The following is a 25,767-nucleotide window of genomic DNA, read 5'->3' as shown; positions in this document are numbered from 1 at the left end:
GGCTCTTCCTCACTGCTGGACACGAGCTCTCGTCCCACGTGCCAGTGCCTGTTCTTGGCTGCCTCTGGGGTGAGTTTGGTCAGGGGCTACACCAGCAAGTCGTTGTCTTCTGGGTTAGTGCTTTCGACTGACCCCAGAGAGGGGCAGGTGAACGGCACTGTGAACGCAAGGGGCAGACCCAGCTCTGGCAGCAGGTAATGGCTGCTCCGGCCTAGCTGGGCCCAAGACACAGAGACAAATGCTTTTCTGGTCTGGGACCAAACCTCACTTCAAACCCACGGATAGCTGGTGCAGAGCATGGCATGAATTCGCTCTTCAGTTTTGAAGGAGATGATCCGTCTGCAGTGAACCAGGGAGGCTTTGTGTAGACTGGCTTTTGTGCCAGACGTCAACTGGGATCACCACACGGCTGACACGAGCAAGTCCAGGAGGTTCATAAAGCACCTAGATGATAACTTCTTGGTGCAGGTGCTAAGAGAGCCAACTAGGAAAGGTGCCCTCCTAGATCTGTTGCTGGAGAACAGAGAGGGTCTTGTGGGAGATCTGGCAATTGGCGGCCATCTCAGTCATAGTGACTATGAAGTGGTTGAGTTTAGAATTTATGGTGACAGAAGGGAAACTGTCACCAAAACTTCAGCCCTGGATATGGGGAAAGCAGACTTCAGGCTGCTCAGGGAACTAGTCAGCAAGGTCCCCTGGGAAACTGCTTTTGAAGGCACTGGCATCACAGATTCACAGATTTCTCTAGGTTGGAAGAGACCTCAAGATCATCGAGTCCAACCTCCGACCTAACACTAAGTACTCCACTAAACCATATCCCTAAGCTCTACATCTAAACGTCTTTTAAAGACCTCCAGGGATGGTGACTCCACCACCTCCCTGGGCAGCCCGTTCCAATGCTTAATAACCCTTTCGGTAAAGAAGTACTTCCTAACATCCAACCTAAAACTCCCGTCGCAACTTTAGCCCATTCCCCCTCGTCCTGTCACTAGGCACGTGGGAGAATAGACCAACCCCCACCTCTCTACAGCCTCCTTTCAGGTAACTGTAGAGAGCGATGAGGTCGCCCCTGAGCCTCCTCTTCTCCAGGCTGAACAAGCCCAGCTCCCTCAGCCGCTCCTCGTAAGACTTGTTCTCCAGACCCCTCACCAGCTTGGTCGCCCTTCTCTGGACTTGCTCGAGCACGTCCATGTCCTTCCTGTAGCGAGGGGCCCAAAACTGAACACAGTACTCGAGGTGCGGCCTCACCAGAGCCGAGTACAGGGGCACAATCACTTCCCTCGACCTGCTGGCCACACTGCTTCTTATACAGGCCAGGATGCCGTTGGCCTTCTTGGCCACCTGAGCACACTGCTGGCTCATATTCAGCCGACTATCCACCAATACTCCCAGGTCCTTCTCGGCCAGGCAGCTTTCCAGCCACTCATCTCCCAGCCTGTAGCTCTGCTTGGGGTTGTTGCAGCCCAGGTGCAGGACCCGGCACTTGGCCTTGTTGAACTTCATGCAGTTGACCTCAGCCCATCGCTCCAGCCTATCCAGATCCTCCTGCAGAGCCTTCCTGCCCTCGAGCAGATCGACACACGCACTTAGCTTGGTGTCGTCTGCAAACTTACTGAGGGTGCACTGGACGCCCTCATCCAGATCATCAATAAAGATATTAAAGAGGACCGGCCCCAGTACCGAGCCCTGGGGGACTCCACTAGTGACCGGCCTCCAACCAGATTTGACTCCATTCACCACAACTCTCTGGGCCTGGCCATCCAGCCAGTTTCTAACCCAGCGAAGCGTACGCCAGTCCAAGCCCCGAGCAGCCAGTTTCTCGAGGAGAATGTTGTGGGGAACGGTGTCAAAAGCCTTACTGAGGTCAAGGTAGACCACGTCCACAGCCTTTCCCTCATCCACCAAGCGCGTCACTTGGTCATAGAAGGAGATCAGGTTCGTCAAGCAGGACCTGCCTTTCATAAACCCATGCTGACTGGGCCTGATCGCCTGCTTGCCCTGCAAGTGCCGCGTGATGACCCTCAAGATAATCTGCTCCATGAGCTTCCCCGGCACTGAGGTCAAACTGACAGGCCTATAGTTCCCCGGGTCTGCCCTGCGGCCCTTCTTATAGATAGGCGTCACATTGGCTAGCCGCCAGTCAACCGGGACCTCCCCCGATAGCCAGGACTGCCGATAAATGATGGAAAGCGGCTCGGCCAGCTCCTCCGCCAGTTCTCTCAGTACCCTTGGGTGGATCCCATCCGGCCCCATCGACTTGCGCACATCCAAGCTCCGTAGCAGGTCGCCAACCATTTCCTCATGGATAGCGAAGGCCACATCTTGCTCCCCATCCCCTTCCACCAGCTCAGGGCACTGGGTGTCCGGAGAACAACCGGTATTGCCGCTAAAGACTGAGGCAAAGGCGGCATTAAGCACCTCAGCCTTTTCCTCATCCTTAGTAACTAGGTTTCCCCTCGCATCCAGTAAAGGATGGAGATTCTCCCTAGTCCTCCGTTTCGCGTTGATGTATTTGTAAAAGGATTTTTTGTTGTCTTTAACGGCAGTAGCCAGATTGAGCTCCAGATGAGCTTTGGCCTTTCTAATTTTCTCCCTGCACAGCCTCGCTACATCCTTGTAGTCCTCCTCAGTGGCCCGCCCTTTTTTCCAAAGATTATAAACCCTCTTTTTTCTGCTAAGCTCCAGCCGCAACTCTCTGTTGAGCCAGGCCGGTCTTCTTCCACGCCGGCTCATCTTTGGGCACGTGGGGACGGACCGCTCCTGTGCCATCACGATTTCCTTCTTGAGGAGCGCCCAGCCTTCCTGGACTCCTCTGCCCTTCAGAACCGCCTCCCAAGGGACTCGGCCAACCAGCGTCCTGAGCAGCTCAAAGTCAGCCCTCCGGAAGTCCAAGACAGCAGTTTTACTGGTCCCCTTCCTGGCCTCGCCAAGAATAGAGAACTCTACCATTTCGTGGTCACTCTGCCCCAGACAGCTTCCGACCACCACATCTCCCACCAGTCCTTCCCTGTTTGTGAAGAGAAGGTCTAGCGGGGCACCACCCCTGGTAGGTTCACTGACCAGCTGCGTCAGGAAGCTATCTCCCACGCTCTCCAGAAACCTCCTAGACTGCTTTCTCTGTGCCGTGTTGTGTTTCCAGGATATGTCCGGGAAGTTGAAGTCCCCCACGAGGACAAGCGCCGACGATTTTGCAACTTCTGTCAGTTGCCTATAAAACTCCTCATCCGTCTCCTCATCCTGGTTCGGCGGTCTATAGCAGACCCCCACCAGGATGCTAGCCTTGCCGGCCTTCCCACGGATCCTAACCCACAGGGATTCAACCTTATCATTCCCAGCCTGGAGTTCCACAACATCAAAAGATTCTCTAATGTAGAGAGCCACGCCACCACCCCTTCTGTGCTGCCTGTCCCTCCTGAAGAGCCGATAGCCAGGCATTGCAGCACTCTGGTCGTGGGAGCGGTCCCACCACGTCTCCGTGATGGCAACCAAGTCGTAGCCTGCCTGCTGCACAATGGCTTCCAGCTCCTCCTGTTTGTTACCCATGCTGCGTGCATTAGTGTAGATGCACTTCAGCTGGGCCATCGCCTTCTTCCCCGGCCTAGCCATTGTTTCCCCCGGCACAGCTCCAACAAGCCTTGTTTGAGCCCCGTCCCCCTTCTTACCTAGTTTAAAGCTCTCTCTATGAGCCCCGCCAGCTCCTGGCCTAGGATCCGTTTTCCCCTTGGAGATAGAGACCCATCTGGGGCCATCAGGCCGGGTGCCGAGTAAAGCTCCCCATGGTGAAAAAACCCAAAATTTCTATGCTGGCACCAGCCTCTGAGCCACCTATTAACCACATGAGCTTTCCGTGTCCTCTCTGTGCCTCTCCCTTCCCCCATAGGGATAGACGAAAACACCACCTGCACTCCCGCTCCCTCCACCAATCGTCCCAGCCCCCTATAGTCCTGTTTGATGGCCCTGAGGCTTCTCTTTTCAACATCATCGCTGCCAGCCTGGACTATCAAAAGCGGGTAATAGTCAGAGGGGCGAACCAGGTTTGGAAGCTTCCTGGTAACGTCTCTGACCCTGGCCCCAGGGAGGCAGCAGACTTCCCTATGTGTGGGGTCAGGCCGACAAATAGGGCCCTCCGTTCCCCTGAGGAGGGAGTCGCCCACAACAATCACCCTTCTTTCTTTCTTGGTGGAGGCAGTCCTGAGGCGTGGAGTCAACTTCCTCACCTCAGGCATCCTCCCGGGTAGGCTTCCTACCTCATCCTCACCCACGGGTCTCTCGAGCCCCAGGGCCTCAAACCTATTGTTCAAGGGCACCTGAGAAGGCGGTGCCGGAAGGGGAGGGCATCTCCTGCGAGGTCGAGCAGGGACCTGTCTCCATTCCTCCTCAACTCGCAGGTCCCCTCCCTCTGCCCGATGGCAACAGGGCAGGGGGTCCACCCCCCTTTGGGGCGTCTCACCCTGGTCCCTCTCCCTCCGGTCCTGCAGGGAGTCGCTCCACCAGTCTATCTCCCGCTCGCACTCCCTGATATCCCTCAACCTCTGCACCTCCTCCTTGAGCTCCGCCACCATGCGGACCAGGTCGTCCACCTGCTCGCACCTCACGCAAGCAGTCTCTCTGCCCCCCGCCGATGGCAGCAAGAGGCTCAGACACTCCCCGCATCCGGAGACCTGAACTGCCGCATGTTTGGACGGGCAGTCGGTCTGGGTGTGCACTGACTTCCTAGAGAAGGCACCGTGCCTGGTGGAGACCATTGTAGCCCAGTCGACAGGAGAGTGCCGTTAGAGGAGTTGTCCCTATGGGCGGGTGTGAGCGCTCCGCCCTGCCTGCGCCAACTGCCTCGCTAACTGCCGCGTCACTCCCCCCGCGTCACTCCCTGTTTGCCGGCCCTGTTGGCCGCGCTCCTGGTCGCTCGCGCTCCCTAAGGGCTGCCTTTGAACGGCCGGGGGGAGGAGCTGTCGCTGACGCTGCTGGCCCCGCCTACGCCTCGTCAGCCTCCCTCACGGGGGCTGCCGGTGCCTGGCGGCTCCCTCACGTAGGCTCGATGCCCGAAAAATAGCCCTGCCTGTCCCGATCCCGCGCTCCGCTGCAGCACGCGTCTGCCCCGGAGCCGGTCGCCTCGGCAAGTGGCATCCATCAGTGCTGGTCAGTCTTTAAGCACTACCTCCTAAAAGCACAAGATCAGGCAATTCCAAAATATTGGAAGTCAGGCAAGCAGGGCAGAAGGCCGGCCTGGCTGACCAGGGAACTTCTACTGGAGCTTAGGCAAAAAAAGAAGGTGTACGGCTGCTGGAAGGAGGGTCAGGCGACGAGGAAGGAATACAGGGATGCTGTTTGTGTTTGTAGGGAGAAAATTCGTGTGGCCAAAGCCCAACTAGAGTTGAAGCTGGCCATGTCTGTGGGAGACAATAAAAAAGGTTTTTTTAGATATGTGAACAGAAAAAGGAGAACCAAAGAAAACATATGTCCGCTACTAGATGGGGAGGGTCTCCTCACAGACAATGACATAAGCAAAGCAGAGACGTTTATTGCCTTCTTCGCCTCTGTCTTCAACACTGATGATGGGCTTTGGGACCCAGGGTACCCTGAGCTGGAGGACTATGACGGTGGGAATGATAAACTCCCAACCGACCCTGAACGTGTGCGGGATTTGCTGCTCCACCTGGATCCATACAAGTCCATGAGTCCGGATGGGATTCATCCCAGGGTGCTTAAAGAGCTGGCTGACGTCATCACAGGACCTCTCTCAATTATTTTTCAACAATCTTGGGAATCTGGAGAGGTCCCATTGGACTGAAAGCTGGCAAATGTTGTGCCAATTTTCAAGAAGGGTAAGAAAGAAGACCATAGCCTGTCAGTCTCACGTTAGTGCCTGGTAAAATTATGGAGAGGATGATCCTTGAAGTTATTGAAGCGCACCTGGGGGACAATGCAGTCATTGGTCCCAGCCAACACGGGTTCATGAGGGGTAGGTCCTGCCTAACAAATTTGATTTCTTTTTATGATAAGATCACCCATCTAGTCAATCAAGGGAAACCAGCTGATGTGATCTTTTTGGACTTCAGCAAAGCTTTTGACACGGTTTCCCATAGGATCCTACTGGACAAAATGTCCAGCATACAGCTAAACAAAAACATCATGCAGTGGGTGAGCAATTGGCTGACGGGCAGGGCTCAAAGGGTTGTTGTAAATGGGGCCACATCAGGCTGGCGGATGGTCACTAGTGGGGTCCCTCGAGGCTCCATTTTTAGGGCCAGTCCTCTTCAATGTTTTTATAAATGATTTGGATGTAGAACTAGAAGGTGTTTTGAGCAAATTTGCTGACGACACCAAACTTGGAGGAGTTGTGGACTCGGATGAGGGTGGAAAGGCCTTGCAGAGAGATCTGGACAGACTGGAGAGCTGGGCGATCACCAACCGCATGAAGTTTAACAATGGCAAGTGCCGGGTCCTGAACCTGGGACGGGGCAACCCTGGCTATACGTACAGACTGGGCGATGAGACGCTGGAGAGCAGTCCCGCAGAGAGGGATCTGGGGGTTGTGGTTGACAGCAAGTTGAATATGAGCCAGCAGCGTGCCCTGGCAGCCAGGAGGGCCAACCGTATCCTGGGATGCATCAAGCACGGCATTGCTAGTCGGTCAAGGGAAGTGATTGTCCTGCTCTACTCTGCGCTGGTGCGGCCTCACCTCGAGTACTGTGTGCAGTTCTGGGCACCACGGTACAAAAAGGACATTAAACTGTTGGAGAGTGTCCAGAGGAGGGCGACGAAGATGGTGAAGGGCCTAGAGGGGAAGATATATGAGGAGCGGCTGAGGTCACTTGGCCTGTTCAGCCTGGAGAAGAGGAGGCTGAGGGGGGACCTCATCGCAGTCTACAACTTCCTCACAAGGGGGAGTGGAGAGGCAGGTGACCTATTCTCCGTTATCACCAGTGACAGGACCCACGGGAATGGTGTCAAGCTGAGGCAGGGGAAGTTTAGGCTGGACATCAGGAAGAGGTTCTTCACCGAGAGGGTGGTTGCACACTGGAACAGGCTCCCCAGGGAAGTAGTCACTGCACCAAGCCTGTCTGAATTTAAGAAGAGATTGGACTGTGCACTTAGATGGTCTAAACTTTTGGGCAGACCTGTGCAGTGCCAGGAGTTGGACTTGATGATCCTTATGGGTCCCTTCCAACTCGGGATATTCTATGATTCTATGATTCTATGATCTGTCTGCAGTGAACTAGGGAGGCTTTGTGTATGGCTCCTCTTCACGGTGCGGTCTCTTGCAAATCACCCTGCTGCTAGGTGGCCGCGGTCTCAGTTCATCCAGCTCCTAACATATTTTGCTGTTTATCAGTTTAATTGCAAGGGGCCTGCTGCCATGCTATCTGACTGCAGAGCACCAGTTTAAGTGGCTATAACCCTGGAAGTCCGTGCCTGTATTCTCAGGCCCAAATCCCTCTGCCTCATGCAGGCATGCTGTGTCAAACTAGATAAGTGGGTAAATGCTGAAAATTTAGCAATTTAGCACATGTGCAAAGCTGCCAACTGGCAGGAATCCTCAGAGTGGTAAGATGAAACGTTCTGAGTTACAGAACAAAATGTCTGTGCTGGGGTACCGAACTACACATATTTAATGCACTATTACTGAGGTTCAGTGGAAAACCAGAATGAAAGCTATTTAAACAAATTCTTGCCTCATGTAACGTTGTCGTAGTCCAAGTCATTCCTGAGTATATCATGAAAGACAACATTATGCGGCTTTTGTTCAATACCAATTCCTTGTCTGTTTCAAATAATAGCAAGCATTTTTCAAAAAAAAAAAAAAGAAAAAGGGGTTGCTTAGACATTAGGGAAAATAAAGTTAACAGACATCAGAACTCTGTCTTGGGGAGTTCGCTGCAAGGCAGACACGGGTATAGCAAAAATAATTAGCACTGAATACTGATAATTTATCTACTGGGATAGTAGCATCGTTAGAGATGTCCAAATTTTATTTTATCTGCATCCTTATGGGTTGGATTTTTGGAAGAGAGCTTCCATGTTTCCAGCAGTGAGTTTCTGATGAGGCTGGGAGAAGCACAAGGACTCTGTTGCAGCAGGGACGAGGGCTCACGTCGGGGTTCGGAGCCAAGTGGTCCCATGGTCCCCATTCGGGAAGAGTTCATCCAGAAGGTCCATGTTGGACAGCGTTCCTCTGGGAATACCGATTCAGTGTCTGGGTTGCATCGTGTAGGGATGGTTGTGAAAGTCACTTTGGCACTGACTGTGCTTTCCTGTTTATCTGACTTACAGCTATCAGTGGGTCTGCTCCAAAGCCCAGTGAAGGTGAAGAACAGGTCCTTTGCTGAGGAGATCTTCGTGGAGCTCACTGAGGAGCTCTTGCCACTCCAGAAATCTCCTTCTAGCAGGGAGTCGTGCTGCATCCCAAAGCAACTAAGCGTACATGCGCTTAACGAACTCAAGTTCAGCTCCTTTCACCGACCAAAATAAATTGTTTCCATGCCTGCCCAGATTGTAAATTAGTAGAACAAACAGTCATTTAAAATGAATGATTTCAAGTCAGAGGAATACAAATCAGAGACTGTATTTCTTCTCACTGGAGGAATAATGTTTCACCAAAAATATTACTTAGATTTTCAATCTTCTGTAGACCAGACAAAGGATCTTCATTATCAAGCAATCAACAGACAATAAAACCAGCTCTGACTCCACATCTGACATGGCCTGGCTTTGACAGATCATTCCCTTTGGTGCCTTTACACGTAGCGAATGTTGCCAGCTGCCAGGGCGCACATCTTTATTTGGCTTGTGTGGAGCTGGACGCGGAAAGGTTTTACCTCAGAATTCACCAGTTCTCTTAGACTGCAGCTCCATCTTTTCTGCCATCCTCACCAGCGTTGCTTTCCTCCACCTGGGCCACGAAGCTGGGGGGTTAGTGGGTGAGCCAGGGTCATGGCTCTGCTGAAGAGGTGTGGGTGAAGGCAGGACAGCCGTGTGGACCACGTTACAAAAGGTTGCCCTCGGACTGGTTTAGATGTCTGACGAACCCGTTATTCAGAAGCGAGCTCCTAATTTGATACAGACTGCTGGAAGCATGGGCACCAAAGTCCAGTTGCACGAAGTACAGCACAGCCTGAACTGCAAACGCTTCGGGCCTGATTCGGGCTGCAGCAAAGTCACCAGGACTCTCTCACTGCCTCCAGTGGGGTTTTGATGCGATCCTTACTGAATAAACAATCAGGAAGTAAACATGTATAGAATCTGATTACCTGGTCTCCAGCCTCTTGATGAACTCTCTGCTGCATCATGTAAATACAGCTTTGGCACGTCAAATTCCAGCAAAACGCAGCAGCCCTTCCATCGTCCTGCTGCGCACCTCTGGCCAAGCTCATCTCTGACTGCTGGTCATACGTCGTGAGGGTCTGCTACACAAGTGGCAAGGCTATGATTTACATCTGGCCTTTCTGGCCTAAATAATCAATTGTGAGATCTTTTTTACATGAACTTTAAACAGCTGCAAGTGCCTGCACCGGGTAGCAAATCTTCCCCATAAGCCCTCAGCCTTTCCATGACCCACCACGGCGCCAGGATTGCCAAGACGCTGCCCTGAGATGATCCGAAAGCTCTCTCTTATTTTAACAACACGGCTGTTTGCTATTCTGTCCAGGAGCAGTAAAGCTATCAATCATCCAGAAGGAGACCATTTTAAAGCACACTAAACAGCAAATAATTCTCTGCCCGGGATATTAAAATATCACAAACCACAATTTTCCCCATGTTATTGCCTTGTAGCTGACATCTGTCTGTGTTAGCACTGGGGGACCACGAACTGAGGAGCAGCTTGATCTACAGACTGCAGGAGGTCTATAGACTGAGGAGGTGATGTGCTCATACTAAGACTAGGGTAAAAGGCTGTGCACAAGAGAGCCTTGTGCAGACTGCTCCCAGGCTTTGCATTGCTTTTGCAGCCCCTTCTTCTCCAATACATTGACTTATAATCGCTGCTGTGTTTGAATGACGTGTCCATGGGGTAGGTACAGTTGGACATGTCAGGTAGGGGCTTGGCCAGCATGTCTGCCACAGACCTCTTTGTGAAGGAGAGGGTATCTGCATCAATTGCTGCCTCATTTTGGGGCCCATCTGCTCTTTTGGACCTGGGAATTATTGCCCTAATGACATGCATGCAGTACATCTGAGCCCTCAGCTACTCAAAAACAGTGTTTAGGGTGCTGACCAAGTCAGAGTCTAAGTTATCTTCACATGCTCCTGCAGGGTCAGATCCATCCAGACATCACGTGTCCTGGCACAAGGAGTATTACTGGGGAGATAAGAAGGGCACGAGGCTACAGCCATACATAGACTGACACACTCTCTCTCCAAAAAGAAAAAATTATTTGTACAGTCTGCTTGTCCTTCCCAGCCCTTAGGTGCTGTTAGATAAACACTGTTAAATAAAATCCTGCAGATGTGGAACAGAGGAGCTTCTCCTAAGTTAAAATCAAGAATGAGGGGCATCATCTGGCATTAAGGGAGAGGTTTTGGAAACAAAGGAGGACAAAGCCCTGTACTGCCCTGTGGAAAGATACTGTATATAGCTTTGGGTGACACAGGAAAATTGGCACATAGCAAATACAAGGTCTGGATTTTAACACCGAGAGACTTTATGTTATTTCCTGTGATCCTCTGACACTGTGCAGTCATTTTGTAGCTCCGAAAATGATGGTCAAGGTTTGACAAAAGGTATAGCTCATCAGTATGTGCAGAAGCATCTGCAAAATCCAGATGGGAAAATGACCTTGGCTCCTGCAGTTAAAGAGAAAATGAGGCTTGGGCAAGATTAATTCCCAGGGTTGCACACTGATTTCATTGGAGATGCCCTAAGGGTGAGTTTGATTCTGAATCCCTTAGAGTTTCCAAAACAAAGCAAAATCGAGGTGGGTGGCAGTATGGAACTGATGTGGGGTTTTGTTCTCTTGGTTTTTTTTTTGTTTGTTTGTTTTTGCCAATTGTTTCAGTACAAGCTACCATGGTTTAAAACTTACTCCTGCAGATTTGCAGTAGCAGACAACTGTTTGACAAAGAAAAAGTAAGCCTTCACCTTAAACAAGCTCATGCTGCCTTTGGAAAGATTTCACTTCATTGATGAGCCTGCCTTTCCATTCCAAGTACCTCCAGCTTTGACTCTCCGGAGTGCATCCATTCTGCCTCTTTGAAGCCACCGCCTGCTGATGTGTTTGCAGAAGCTTCTCCCAGGGAATGTATTTTTGAACAGAAAAATGGTTTTATTGAATTAATAATAGATGGTCTTAAGCTGCAACAGTTGAAGCTTGATTTCTATATGGATGTGGACTCCAAACTTTGTGCAGGTCTACAGCGAGGTTATCGTGATCCTTGACAGTCAGATATATTCCACTCTTAATCTTCGTGTTGTTTGAAATGCCATTGCTTTATAAGAGGCCTATTCCATCAACTGAAATAGTACAGTATGTGTATTTGGAGATTAAAGAAAAAAGAGGCAAGCAGAGAATTTTAAAGTTGGCTTCTGTTCTATAGGGGAAAGATGCGGAAAGAGAATCTGAAGATGGAGAACTTGAATTTAAGCCTCTTCCATAGCAAAGTTGTGTCTCTGAGTCTGCGTGATTAGCTGTGGTGCCACACACTGACTGTACGGTGTGAATTCAGATTTATGTCCTACACTGCAGCCCAGTGACCCTGCTGGGAGAATCACCCAAGCCTTGCTAGTGACGGGCAAACCTTGCAGTGCCCTGAGTGCGACCTTGTGAAAGTTCATTACAAAACTGTGTGAAAACCACCCCTCTGAAGCTCAGAGGAAAACTTCTGTAGATTTATGGCTGAGATGGGAATTACTTGTGTAGCCATTTATTGGTGAGACAGTGAGTGGTTCCTGCATCCATGCCAGAAATCAATGTCTTCCCAGTGAGTTGCTCCCTATTGCTTCTGCTGTCTGTTCTGTCTGATGTGCAGGAAGCACAGAAAATAGCGGAAATTAAACACGAAGATAACACAAAGTGAAACACACCTCTTTTTGATCTTCAAATTGCACTGGCTTGCCTCTTTGTTTAACGGTGAATTCTGCAGAATTATTTCATTTGCCAGTTTGTGCAGTAAGTTGGAAAGCAGAATTAATAAGAAGGAGTGTCAGTGTCAGAGCTGGTAAGTGACCTCTGTGAGGCATAGTCAAAGTGGAAGCTCTTTGCCTTTCCAGGGTCCCGTTATCATAGTTATCATATCCTGTTATCATATCATAGCAGACTACTTCATAAGCCAAAACCTTGTCATCCTTGTCCCAGCCCTGCAGCAGGGCTGCTTGCCAGCGGGTGGAGACCTCGTGCACCACGAGCACCGAGCAGGGACACCAGCACAGGGGTGCTGACATCTCCGTGTCATGGAGTTTGGGGTGCTGGCTCTGCCTCGTCTGGACCAGGGTGCCCTGAGGACACAGCAAGCACAAGCTTCCAGGGAATCCGGCCCCTGAGAAAGGAAAGCAGCACTGCATTTACCAGCCAAGCCAGGAGGAGCTGGATGAGACTTAAATGTCACCAAAGTCCCAGTTTAGGGACTGGCACTAAGATGGAGTCAATGATGGCTTTTTTCCTTGCAATTTGTCTCAGAGCTAAAGAAATTAAATTCACCCAAGTACATCTAGAAGACATTGTCTGACCTACATCGACCTTCACAATGCCATTTAGTTTGACTGCCTGGCCAACAGTTTCTTCCTCCTCTGTGCTGCTCCTTCATCTTTGTATCAAGCAATGGGCACGAGGGGTAGTCAGCAGCTACCTAAGATGCAGATTAACACACGAGGTTAGCACAGCAGAAACACGCTGCTTTCTTCTACTGGCTCTGCTCAGTATTTAAACTGAGATATTTAGTTCCCATGGGGAAAATTGTACTAGAATAGAAAAAGGCACAGCATGTAGCTATTATTGGGGCAGTGATTGTAATGAGCATGGAAAATGGAACAATATATAACCCATTCTTAATAGACTCTTGGGATGGTTATCCTCTGCTCCTCCTCAGATTCCATAACCAGACACTTTTTATTTTTTTAATTGGTAATGCATTTTTTTTCCTCTCTGGAGAGCTCAGATCCATTTGTATTGCTCAGTAAACATTAATGGCATTTCCCAAAGATGAATTACCTCCATGCCTGCACCAGAGCACAGTGTAAATGAAACAACCTATATATCTTCTCTCTTTCGAAGCAGCTGTTTCACTAGAGTTCCTTGCCCTTTCCAGAAGGCTATGAAAGGTCAAATCCTCCAACTGCCTCAGGTGGGGATGCTCTGGAGCTTGTGTGAGCTCCTTACGACATCGCAGTGATCCCTGACGTTTGCACTGGTGAGATAAGCCCTGGATCTATGGTGACCAAGACCTCTTTTGCCCAAAGTCCGAGAGGGCAGCAGGCTGGGGAGGCATCCAGCTTTCAGTGCATTTAGCAGTTAGTTATCCAGGTATCATGAATTGAAATGCTCTGTGATGAATTGGTACTTTTAGCTTTAACTTTATGGTCACGAAGGTTTGAGCAGATTTGGGATGCTCATATGCCCAAAGACAATGCTGAAAATGTATCAGCTGGCTTATGGCATTTCATTGTCCTTAGTCAGGGTGTCCAAGAAGACCATCACAAAATTTGCCGGTGCCATGATAATTCTTCAGCAGTAAAAGCAGAGCAGTCAAGGCTTGCTCTGTGCTGCTGAGGAGGAGGTAGGCTTTGCTGCCTTTTACTCCATGGAAACAGCCTTCAATCAGCCTGAGGGCTGAAGCATTGGCTGTGGGAGAGGGAAGACGTGAACGCCATGGAAACCATTCTGCTTCTCTGAGGCAGTGCCGTGGTGTTTCTCCTGATTTTACTCATAGGTGCTTGCAGGGGTCATCCCAAATCAGCAACTGAACACCTAGTTCCAGTTTGGGGAGAGGAACCTGGCCCTGCAGACACTCACGACTTTTCTTGTTGTCTTTTTCTTGATGGAACTTGACATGCAAACATTTAGGACCAGGACTATACCACAGTTGCTGGGGCTCTAGTGTTGGCCATATTTTGAGTCTAAACCCTCCCTCATTGTTGGAGTCCCTGTGTTAAAAGTAATGCATTTGAGTTTATGCCCATTAGGAAAGCTTGGTTTTGTTTGCTTAACTGATGACTGTTCAGAGCCTTCTCTTTTAGGAACTGTAGCTCTCAAAAAGACAGTTTTTTAATGTTTGCCACACGTCTGTGTTTCAGCTTTGCTGGCATGAAACCAGGCAAGATGGCACTTTTCATTTCCTGCTAGCTGCAATCAGCCTGGGGAGCTTACACTGCTTGCATGTCAGCTTTGCTGAGGGGACGTGGACATTGCATCCTTCTGGTGAGTCCGCACTCGTGGTGCACAACTGGTGCACTTTAAGGCATAAAGGTGCAAAGTGAGGCTGGTGACAGCTTGAAGGATTGTGTGGGCTCTATCAGCCAGACCCTATCTGAGCGCAAATTTTAAAAAATGGTGTTGACAGACAACTTTCGTAACTTGCTTTGTTGAGTGTTAGCTTCACTTTACAGCACATCGTCATATGGCAGTGCTGACACGTGGCATGACTTGCTGGCATGTCTTTTGTGCTGGTAGCTTTTTCTGATTTTTTTTTTCCCCAGTAAATCCCTGATGGCACAAACTGGAGCTGTATTATCAAGTTTTGCTCTTGATGCATAAGCAAGAAGAGCTTTTTTTGTACAGCATGTACTGGCAGAGCAGTGCAGCCATCACAATTAAAAGACAGTCAAGGGTGGAACATAACGATTCCTTTACATTAAATGTATTTCTGTGTGAGGAAGAGCTTTCTGCTGTTGGACTTAAAAATGTCTGAATTCTTCCATTCATTCAAAAGTCATGGCAGCATCTGTTATTTTGAGAGCAAAGGTTTGCTGCAGGCTTAGCAGAGCTAACAGTTGCCAGGGGCTAGGTGAGATGAAAACATCTTACTTTTATGACACACATTTTTGGGCCATTTTCTGTGCTAGAGGTACTCCCAGTGCCATGCAACCATAGCTGGGAAGAGAATTTGTCCTCGTAGTATTACGCAGGCTAGGCAAGGCTTGTAGCTGCTATAACATTAAACTGATTCACAGAGCGCCAGAAATGGTTGTGGCACATATGGATAAATAAATAAATAAATAAAGTCACTCATCAGGACTTTGACACTGGGAAATAACAGTGAGAAACAATGACGAGACTGTAGGAGCCTCACAAAAAAAAAAAAAATCTCTCCTGACTCCCCTTTTCCTTGATGGATAGGCGACAAAACCCCTACGGCCTCATTGAGAGGGAGCCTGGAGAGAAAGCCTGCGAGGCACCTGAGTCAAAAAATGCGTGGAGCCCTATGTGGTGCCTGCAAGCTGTGAGTTTTCCCGGGCATGTGGAGAGCGCTGGGGCACCTGGAGCCGAGCAGCTCCTGGGCAAGAGCTGCTGCAGCCAGACCCAGCACGGAGCTGGGCTGTGAGGCCCCAGTGGGTTTGAAGCTGTCCTGCTTCACCTGCGTTACCCCATGAGGGGTAATTCCAGCTTCCTTACAGGTCAGGAGGTGCACGGTGTTTCCTGAGGTGTGTGAGAGGGTTTCATTGTGGTTAGACGCCACCAGCTGTGGCTCACTGTTTGCCAAGGCCTGGCAGAGACCTCCTCTCCACGCCCTCCGAGGCAGTGCAGTGCAGGCCCTGGGTGTGACCAGGACTAGTTAGCCCTCACTGTGGGCCTGCACAGTGAGGGTCACATGGAGGTGATTAGCTCAAACACAATGGGCCAAAACAGCAGATTATTTTCACATTTGGGCCTGAAATGGCATTTCCAGGGGCTGTAGCAGAGTTTGGCAAAAGAAAATTGGCAAGGCAGAGGCCCCCCGTGGGCGTGGGGGGAGCTGCACAACAGAAAAACCAGCACGGGGACCCGCTGGAGCTGCTGTTTGCTCGCTGGGGTCTGGCAAAGAGCGTCCTGCACACAAGGGCACAGCAATTTTTGGTCTCATGTTCTGGATCTGCTGGAGATGCCAGCAGTGATGTTAGCAGGTTGCCCAGGGCTGGGCCCGAAGAGGCGTGTGGTACCAAGGTGTGTGGTGCCAAGGGGTGCTGCGGCTGCTCTCGGCCGAGGCCGGTGTTGGGCTTTCCACCCAGGAGAGCAGCTGGGGAAGTTCATGCCTAGCATAGCCCTGAGCCATTCCCTGGGGAAAATGCTGGGAAAGCAAGCAGAGCCCAACTGTGTAGCTCCAAGGTATTTATTAAAAGTGAAGGGAGACCCTTCCCTGGCAGGTCAGCCAGGACTGGTGCGAGGTGAGGGGCTCCCAGCTCTCAGGCGACTTGAAATTCAACTCTCACCCCCACCAGGAGCTACCACAGAAGCAGGAACCACAGCAAGTTCTGCACCGTGTGAACGGTGACCTCCAGGGCTGCGGCACAAATGCCCAAACCGTGCCCTGGGTGCTTGGTGGCCTGATTAGTTCAGGGACCTGCTTGCTCAGCGCGTTGCTCTTGAGGCTCCAGATCTTTTACCGCACATCTCCCCAGTGAGTTAGCAGCTGTCGTGTCTCCTCACACCCCCACCACCTTAGTTTGGGGGGGGGGGTATCTATAGTCTGTGAGGAAGCTGAAATGTAGACCACGCGCTGTATCAGGTAAGACTGGGCTGGGAGGATGCCCCCAAGGTAAACCTGTATTCGTGACCCAGTGTTGTGGGAGTGGGTGTTCTGAGGAGGGAAGGTGTGACTTACCCCCTGCATGCCCCAGCAAGCTTCACTGCCGGTGTGTGCCTTTTAAAGCTAGCGTTGGGCTGCTGTTGGTGCTGTGCTGTCAGCCCACAGGAACCAGTCCCTTGCTGTCCCTACAGCACAGGCAGGCTGCCTGGAGGTTGATGCAGCACCGCCACAACACGAGGCTCTTTACTTCATGGTTTCAGCTTTTCAAACCACAAAAAGCCATGCTTGAAATGCGTTCCTTCGTGCTGGTCCTGGGAGTCTTCCATAACCTTGAGATGTGGCTGTCTCCTTGCCCTCCCCTCTCGGGGCCTGTGCAGCCACTCACCCAGCCCTGCCACGTGCCCATGCTGCCGAGGGCTGCTCAGTGCCTGGGTCAGCCACAGCATCCTGGGGACGACCATGGCCCGAGCAGCAAAACCTCCCCCAGCCAGGGCAGCGCATGCTTTTACAACAGCATCTCCATCACATCGATACTTTGCTGGTCTCTCCTGCAGCTCCTGGGTGCAGGAAGGTCACAGGCCACCGTTACTGTGTGTGGGCACAGAAATGCCAGCTGCCCATAGCACTGCCCACGGAGTGAGGCTGTGTGGTTCGCTGCTGACCCCAAATGGCAAGGAGAGCAGGTGAGAGGGAGAGCCCTGCTCACACCGCAGCTGATGCAGGCTGAAGCAATGCCCCTGGGCTCTCTTTAGGAAGCCAAGGGGGTTTATTCTTGGCACCTGAGCCTGACTCAGAAGTGAAAACGGCAGCTCATGCTTTCCTCTGTATTTTGGAGTAAGGCCATACTCATACCCAGGCTGCCGCATCATCTCAGGGCTTCCCTTCCTGTAACAGACTTGGCTGTGGTGAGGCTTTGTGTTAGAGGGGTTTGTAGCTTAGGCTACAGGTGTAAAATGAGATGTGCGGATCCTCTGCATGCTGGCAGAAAGGGCAGCAGCTCCTCACCCCCTCGCTGCCCTGTACCCACCTACGCCTTTGTTCCAGCGTTGCAGCCCCTGCCCCCCCCCACGCAGTGCATGTCTGCTTACTCCATCTCTCCTTCCCCTTTGCTTCTAACTCTCCCCTAATAAATATGATCATTTCATCCGGCAAGACCTGAAACCCCATTTCTAAAACTCCCCTGGCAACTAATACAGTAAAACAAGCCTATAAATATAAATAATTATGATAAAAAGGCATAAAAGGGCAGACGTGGGTCAAACGTACTCGCATAGTGACACGAGCAACAAATAACTGCACAGTGCTTGACTGTAGATGGAAAAAGCTGAATACAGAGCTGCTAGTTTGTTGCCTGTAACTGTCAGACTCCTAATTCGGACAGGCCATATTTTATTGATAGCAGGGTAAACACAGCCATAATCCATCCCTACCGTTCCTGCTGTGTAAAAAATCCCATCCATCCCCAGGGAAACGGGAACGGTATCGGCAGTGGTGTGAACGTGAGGTGAAAGGATAAGACAGAAAGCACCGCCCTGGTCTGTGTTTCTTGCACATCATATGCTAAGTTCAATATTCCAAAAGCTTTGTTTTATTTTTAAAGGTAACATCTTTATTATTATTATTATATTTATTAGTTGTTATTATTAATATTATGCAGAGATGAGATTTTTTTTTCCCCCTTTGATCACAGAGCAAACAGTTTGCTTTTGAAAATGTTAATGGAGTCCTGATTTAAAACATTTTTTCTTCACTTATTTTTTTGTGTGTGTGTGTGTTTTCGTTTTGTTTTGTTTAAAACGTTGCAACAGGCAAGATCTGGGGTTCGGTTTCCTCGTCCTACACAAAGAAAGCTTCTTGAGTTCGGACTCCTAGCCACTACCGGTAGGTCCTGCCTTGCTCAGCTGTCGTCGTCTCAGTGTGGTTTCGCCAGGTGGGGTGGGAAGGTGGGTGGGAGGGGAGGAGCTGGAGGTAGGGAGGGTGTTTGTCAGCTATGTCGAGTCTTGGTTAACAACTTTGCCTCCATTCATGGTTGGTGTCCCTGAACTTTTTCTAGAGCGTCCTTGTTTTTCTCCAATTTCATGCAGCGATGGCTCTCTGTACATGCACACTGCAAACAGAAAAGACACCCGTTAACAGCCCTGAAGTCACAGATGTCAGTGACCAGAATGAGTTAGTTCTTTGTATGGAGCTGAAATTTTCACCCCAATACAAACACACACAGGCTTATGAAAATCCCAGTGACCCAGCAGTAGATCCTGTTATCAAGCAAGACCTGTTACCTGCCTTTGCTGCCGCGCCAGATCCTCCTTCCGTACCTGGATCCTTCCAACGGCACAGATAGAAACAAGGGATTTCTGCTTTCTCACAGGTAAGTCTTTCTAGGTTTTGTGTGCTTTACTGTTTTTTAGTATTACATTCACATACATAAAATAAACATTCCAGTTACCGGCATCAGCTACTGTCTCAGGATGCTAATACCATCTAATAACAGGTCCAAGAATTACCTGGTGCCCAGTCCTTAATCTCCAACACAAAGTAACTGGCGTCTTGAACCAAAATCACACTTTCATCTGGGCCATCCAAGTCTTCTGGGTGTTAAGCTCTGGATCTGGAAGTGGTGACTGAAGCCCATCTTGGTGCCTTCAGCCAAGACCTGAGGTTTGTTCTCCGCACTTGTTTTTTTTTTTTTCTCTCTAAATCAACAGTCAGCCAGGGCAAACTGTGAGCAGACACGTGGGGATGAGTTCAGTGACGGCAAGCCAGGAACCATCCCAGCTCTGCACGGTCACCTGGCAGCGCCTGAGAACACAGTGGCTGGAGGGCACCTTCTCTCCAGACCCTGGCTAAGCGACGTGTGCCTCCAAACACGAACCTGCTGGAGCCTAGGCAGTGTCTGCCCAAGCCGTGGCACATCCCCATGCCCTGTGCGGCATCAAGCATTTGTCTAACTCACCACTGGGACTATGTCCTCGTGGCTGTCCTCGTGCCACGCGAGCTGTGCCAGACCAGGGGCAAGTGCTCACACCGAGAGGAGCAGCTCTGATGAGCTCATTGCAAATACTGAGGCATTTCAAGGGCAGGCACTTTGGAGTGGAGAACTTGAGATGGGTCCAGACTTTAAATCTCATGTCCGGATCTTTACAAAAATTAGGAATGAAAGAACTGATTGCCTACTGCTTCATTTTGTAAAGCTGTCACATCACAAACAACTGCCCGGAGCTCAAACACGGGTGATAGAGCCCATCAGGTTTTGGTTCCGGGTAATCAACAAGAACAAAATTTCAAAAATTATCTGAAGAAATGAAACAAATATGCCATGTATAGAAAAGCGATGTAAGCATTTATATTTATAACCGCCCCCGATTTGCAAATAAATCCTGGCAATTAGAGGCAGGCTGCAAATGACATTATTGCTCTGCATTTTACTCCTAGCTAGATAAACAGTTATAGCAGTGTGCAACAATACAGGACAGAGATAAAGTGCAGTCAACTGTGTATTAATAGGCGGGATATTGCATTGAATATGTGAGCAGTGAAAAAATATGACTTTTCCCATAGAGCATCTTTAACACAAAGCTTTCAAAGCAGTTTAAGCACTAGCTGGGCCTCCCAACATGTCTGGGAGGCAGGGGCTGCGCTGCAAACTGTTATTGCAGCATCATTACTTGACGAAAACAAGAAAAAAGAGAACATGAATAACTCATCCCATGTGTCAGGGCCAGAATGAGCAATGCCAGGACCGCCGTCAGCTGCCCGGCGGGACCGCACGGTCTGAGTGCTGCAGGGACAGCACGTAGCCTGTCAGCGGCCTGCCAGGAGGACAGAAGTGAGCTCACGTCCCCTTTCGGGCTGCTGAGCTGTCCCACACACCTTGGCGCGTGTTCCTCGACAACCTTGTGGCAGTGACTTTCCTGGTGTGCATAGCGCTGACCTTACGGCTGCCCAAACTGCCGCTCAGGTGGCCTAGCACTGGACAGTAAGAGCTTAAAGAACAACATGGAAAAAGTTAACGACTGAGAAAAACCTGTGCTCATGGTCCCTTGTGGGTTCTTAGCCCAAGATGTATGGTCTTTTGATGAGGCTGCACATCCCTTCTAAGCCTGACCTTGATCTCTGACGTGATGCTTGCCCCAGAGGGCTGGGTTTTTGTGCCGGTGTTGCCCTAGAGCTGTCCGATACACAAAGTTGTGCCTCGAGTCCAGTGTCGGCTTCACCCTGACCTCTCTGGTCCCAGGCTGGAGCTTGAGGCTCCTGGGTGAGCTTCCCACCAGGCAGCTGTGCTTATTGAACTTGTCTTCCCAGCCCCAGTTCGCCCACATGCCCAGAAGGACAAAGAATCACGCTGAGAAATTCAAGCCACAGTTTGGGATTTTGCATCTACACTGGCCCACAAATCAGGCTGCAGAAGTAAACAACATGTGCAACAAAAAAATAAAGAAACCCTGCACCTAGCAAGCAAATAAGGCAGGAATTAGATATTTATCTTCCCGTCTAGCAGGTGATAGAAGTACTGACAAGGGGCCTGGCTGGAGGCTGCTCACATTGTGCTTTGCAGCCAGCGCTGTCAAAGCCTCAGCACAAGACAGGCTGTGCCAGCAGACCACGCCAGGAAATCTACAGCAGCATAGGACCGGCGTAGCGTCAGCATTTAGCTACCCCTACAGTATGAGGGTACGCAGTATTTGTATGGCCTCACGTACCAAATATTGCCTGGAGAGTCTCAAAAGGCTTGCACACACGCTGAGCTGCAGCCTCTGCACCACGGTGGCTGCAAACCTGTGTGCACAGCGGCTGCCCGGTGTGCGTAGGCACGGCACCACGAGGGGATGCACGCGGACGGGTGCCCGTGGGGCTTTGAGGACAGGGTGACATGTTGTGCAACACAAGCTCTTGGCCTGCAGTTTGTTACTCCCTGTACTGGGAAAGCTTGAGCGTGACTCACACGCAGAGCTGTTCGTCACGGACCGGGGAGGGGGGTATGTTTGCAAATGGCCTGCCGTGCGTGCCCAGATTTTCCCAGCTTTAAACTAAATCTTTGTGGTTCAGGATCACCAGCCCTCGCTGACAGGTGAGTTTGGGGTCCCTGTGTGTGGGGGGGGACACGCTGCCCCCATCACCTGCATTGAGGTGAACCAGCAGCAGCGTGGCAGGTGGCACGCCCGGACGCCGGGGAGGTCTGTGGCTATGCAGAGCGCCAGGCAGCTCTGGAAGGATGAGCAATTAGGCTAGAACAAGACTCCCCTCCCTGCTTTGCCTCGCTTCTCCCACCCACCCACACCCACACACCAAGCCAAATACAGCCCTTAATGTCTGGAAACCAAGCTAATGCTTTGGAGCTTCAATCAGATAATCAGCTCCTATGTCCCAGATTCTAATCAACACATCCATATTCATGCTGTAATTGGAAAGCACCGCGAGCCTGATCCGCTGCGCAGCCACGGGCGTAAACGGCAGGGGGAGAGCGGGGCCGTGCCCCGGGCTGGTGCTTGCAGCTCTCAGTTCTCTGCCTCCCTGCGCACCAGCGGTGCCTGCCTTTGGCATACCCAGGAAACAATTTTGCAAGCAGTTAGGCAGGAAGGGGACTGGGGGTACAAGCAAGGGAGACAGGGAAGGCAATGAGCATCCTTCCCAAAGGTTAAGGCACGGAGGGACCGCCCGTCACCCAGGAACACACGAATCTCTCATCTGCATGCTGGCACAGGAGCCCAGCCTCGTTTCTGCTTCCCAAGCACGGCTCTGGCACACCACCCACACGGCGAAACGGAATTCACCCCCTGCGGTCTCCCTGGTCATCAGGGGCTGGCTGCGTTTGGGAGGCACCCGCCTTTGTGTGCCCTGACCCCTGCCATGTCTCACTCAGCATCGCTGCAAGCGGAGGAGGCTCAGGGGGTGCCAACAAACCCATTGCCTCCCTCCAGAACACAGGGCAAAGCTTATTAAGTGCATGTCCCATACACCCGGCTTTCCCTGCCTCAGGTCCTAGGGAGCTAGGAGGAGCCAAATTTTCTCCACGTTGCCATTCAGCAGGCGGGTGGGCAGCCCTGCGGGATCGCAGCCTGGCCCCACGGCATCCTCGGCAGCCCGGCCTCTTCCCCTCGGCGGCTGCCACGGCCCCGGGTGTCACTGCAGCAGCAGGAGGCCACGGCAGCTGCATCAGCTACTGCTTCGGTGGAGGGAATTAATTGTCTGAGCAACAGCTAGGGGCAGGAGGGAGCAGGTGATTATGCACCCTCGTTTTCTGCCTCTAATTACTGTGTTCCAAACCCAATCCCAGCTGATGCGTTTCAGAGGCGTTTGAGCTCACGGCTACCCGGCGGCTAAATGTGTGGGGTGCTGCCAGATGGAGTCGGTTTGTTCAGGTAAGGAGCACGGCACAGGATGACAAAAAGCCAAGCAAAAGCATAGTTAGAATACATTGCGTTTGCCCTCTAATAAGATGATTAGGAGTTTGATAGATGAACAAATGAGCTAGTGTGGAACAGCAAACATACCACAGCCTGTCTGCCTGACAGACAAACCCAAAAGAGGAGCAGTGTTTAGGTAGGACTGAGAGTATTGTGGTGTTTTTTCTTTTTTCAATTAAAAAAAAAAAAGCACTTCTAGGATTTTGTGTGGATTAAGATGATCTCTTTAAAGTGTTTTCATTAGGCCTACAACATCTTCCTACTCAGCAGTGTCTTGCACTTCTTTGCAACATCTGAAGACTGCTTTACTAGAACTGGGATGTTGTCTCTGCAGGAAAACACACCAGGAAGGATCTGGCAGCTGTTTCTTGTGTGTGGATATCCATCAGTGGCAGTAAAGGGCTCAGACTAGTCATTACCAGGTCACCTTCCCATCTGATACCTGTCCAAGTCACAAGGGCTGAGGCACCGTGAGTTTGGATTTAGGGGCAGCTCTGCTGACTCAGAGGGAGTAAGAGTCATCTTCTGCTTTCTGTGGCCAGATTTGCCACCCCAGGTACATCCTGGTTTGGGCCAGGTGAGAGATGAACTGACATGTAGCTCTTTTCAGAGAACAGTCTGGAAGTGATGTCTTCAAGGAAAAGGAAATAAGAATAGCAGAGCACATCCACAATAAGCATCTGATAAAATTCTTACTTGAGTGACTGAAATATGGAAATGAACAAGAGGCACCACGGACAGAAGTGTTTGTCCAGCACTAATCACTACAGACACTTAAAGAGATTGAAATTGCTTTAAAAGATTACTTGGTGTCCAAGTGACAATTATACTCAAGCTAATTTCTTGTGCAGTCTGGTTCAATCTATATGTCTGCACTTTAAAGGCTCATTTAGCTCGAATGATCAGTGATCAGAAATAAAAATATCAAAAGAAATGTGTTGCGTATGTGTGTTTTTAACCAAAAGTGGCCCCACACAGTACATTAACTGCTGCCTGCCAGGCTGTTTGCCTTGGCTTTGCCTGTGCACAGATGGGAGAGGAACTTAACGTTTCCCCTGTTGTTACTTAGGAAGTTTTTTGTGCTTTTATATTGATGAAGCTCGATGCTACTCTCAAAAACAAACAAGCAAATCTACCTACACTAAACCAAAACCAACCGCTCCTACCAACGAAGCACAAAAACCTTCCTAGTTGCTTTTGCTCGGAGCAGCTCCAGCATCCTGATAATCTACAGGAGACAAAGCGACCTGTGGGATTAGCACAGCATAAAACTGTGGCTGTGATAGGTCACACACACACAGGTACTACTGCATATATACGTATGCACATGCATAGATGTGGTCCTTAGAAGTTACCTGGGAGGATATTTCATAGTTATTTATTAGCTTATTACCCATTTGCAATTCTGAGGGAAGGACCCTGAATTCAGAAAGCAGTACGGAGCAACAGGCTTCAAATGAGCTCCGTGAGCAGCCTGGGCTTTCTTGCGTTTCCTTTTCCTGCAAAGGTTCCCTTCACTGAGCTGCTGCATAATTTTTCTGCACACGGCGAACGACTGGGAAGTTTCAGCTCGGAGATAATTGCCATTGGAGTGGTGGGTGAAGTGATTCCTGGCAGTGTACACAACACCTCTCCTTCCCAAGGGACACGATCCCCTGGCATCCATTACCCTGCCAGCCATCACGTCGCAGCATTAATGCCGGCGGTGGGATCTGAGCAAACGCAAACCCGGGTGCGTGCTGCGGGTCGAAGCTGGGAAGTACTGGCCTGAATAAGCGGCAGAGCTCACACGCTGGGACATGCCACGGCGCTCAGCAAAAGGGATGTGCACATATAGCAGGGGAGCGCTTCGAATGCTTCCTTCAAGTCACGTCAAAGGGAAAGATGCTGTTAAACCAGGGAAGGAATTGCCCCCGTTCTGTAACATCTCTGCTTGCAAGCTCTGCTCACGGAGACTTTGATGGATGCGGCACTGACAAGTCACGTGGAGCTGAGCGCGCTTTACTCCAGCCCTCCCCACAACCCTCTGCTACCTACAATGAATCTTGGGCTTGGGAACAGAGTCCTCCTGCTGGAGTCACAGCCCCAGACAGCTGAATGCTTTGGGAAGCTGACACGTGCCTCGGCTTGGGCGGCTGCCAGCTCTTTGATGCAGCAGCGCTCGCAGAGGCTGCCTGCAAAGCGTGTGGAGGAGGGAAGGGGTGGAGGAGCCCTTAATTTGGCTGCCAACTTCCAAAGCGCTCGCTCGCTCGGGAGGTTATGTGACAGCTGTGATTGAAGCGAGCGTGGGAGGAGGCAAATGCAGGAAAGGGAAGCTCTCGGGCTGGGCTGGGTTTTTCAAAATGAAAGCCAGAGAGGCATTTGCTGCAATGAGAACTCCGCTGCGGGTCAAGAACCTCTATTATGGCAAGTCTTCCTGTGTGGAGAGCCACAAGGAATATCCTAATTTAATGCATGCAGAAGACAACTATTGAGCCATTCAACAGATGCCACGCATGCTGCATCAAAAAAGAAATCTGGATTCAAAGGAACCCACTGATCAGTGCCAACACCCAGCCACGCAGCAAAGAAACACCAGAAGGAGCTGGAAACCCAGCTGGGAAAGCTAGCACTTGCAGAAGCCTCTCGTCCCGCCCAAGGCAGGAGAGGAGGAGACGGAAGAGAAGCTGGTGACCAACCTCATGCCTGAAACAGGTCCCATTCCTCAGCA

General features: G+C 50.7%; 1 protein-coding gene and 1 long non-coding RNA gene across 8 annotated transcripts in view; one reads left to right on the top strand and one right to left on the bottom strand.

The window, feature by feature from the left end:
- LOC310903836 overlaps window positions 1–18,085 on the top strand; it is a 112,248-nt gene extending 94,163 nt beyond the window's left edge. The window contains exon 3 of the long non-coding RNA XR_014587852.1: window positions 8,272–18,085. This is a non-coding gene — a long non-coding RNA (uncharacterized lncRNA). The remainder of the gene's footprint in view (window positions 1–8,271) is intronic.
- Window positions 18,086–18,235: 150 nt separating this feature from the next.
- The window catches only part of FGF12 (fibroblast growth factor 12), a 227,566-nt gene continuing 220,034 nt past the window's right edge, over window positions 18,236–25,767 (bottom strand). For all 7 annotated transcript variants that reach the window (XM_083847787.1, XM_083847788.1, XM_083847785.1 and 4 more), the window contains one exon: window positions 18,236–18,760. In XM_083847787.1, coding sequence (XP_083703913.1) covers window positions 18,642–18,760 — 119 coding nt within the window. In that variant the 3' untranslated portion in view covers window positions 18,236–18,641. The remainder of the gene's footprint in view (window positions 18,761–25,767) is intronic.

The sequence above is a fragment of the Anser anser genome (assembly GCF_964211835.1).
Source record: "Anser anser genome assembly, chromosome: 9".
NCBI lineage: Eukaryota > Metazoa > Chordata > Aves > Anseriformes > Anatidae > Anser > Anser anser.
Note: the sequence above shows the minus strand (reverse complement) of the source record. Positions and strands in the feature narration are given on the sequence as shown.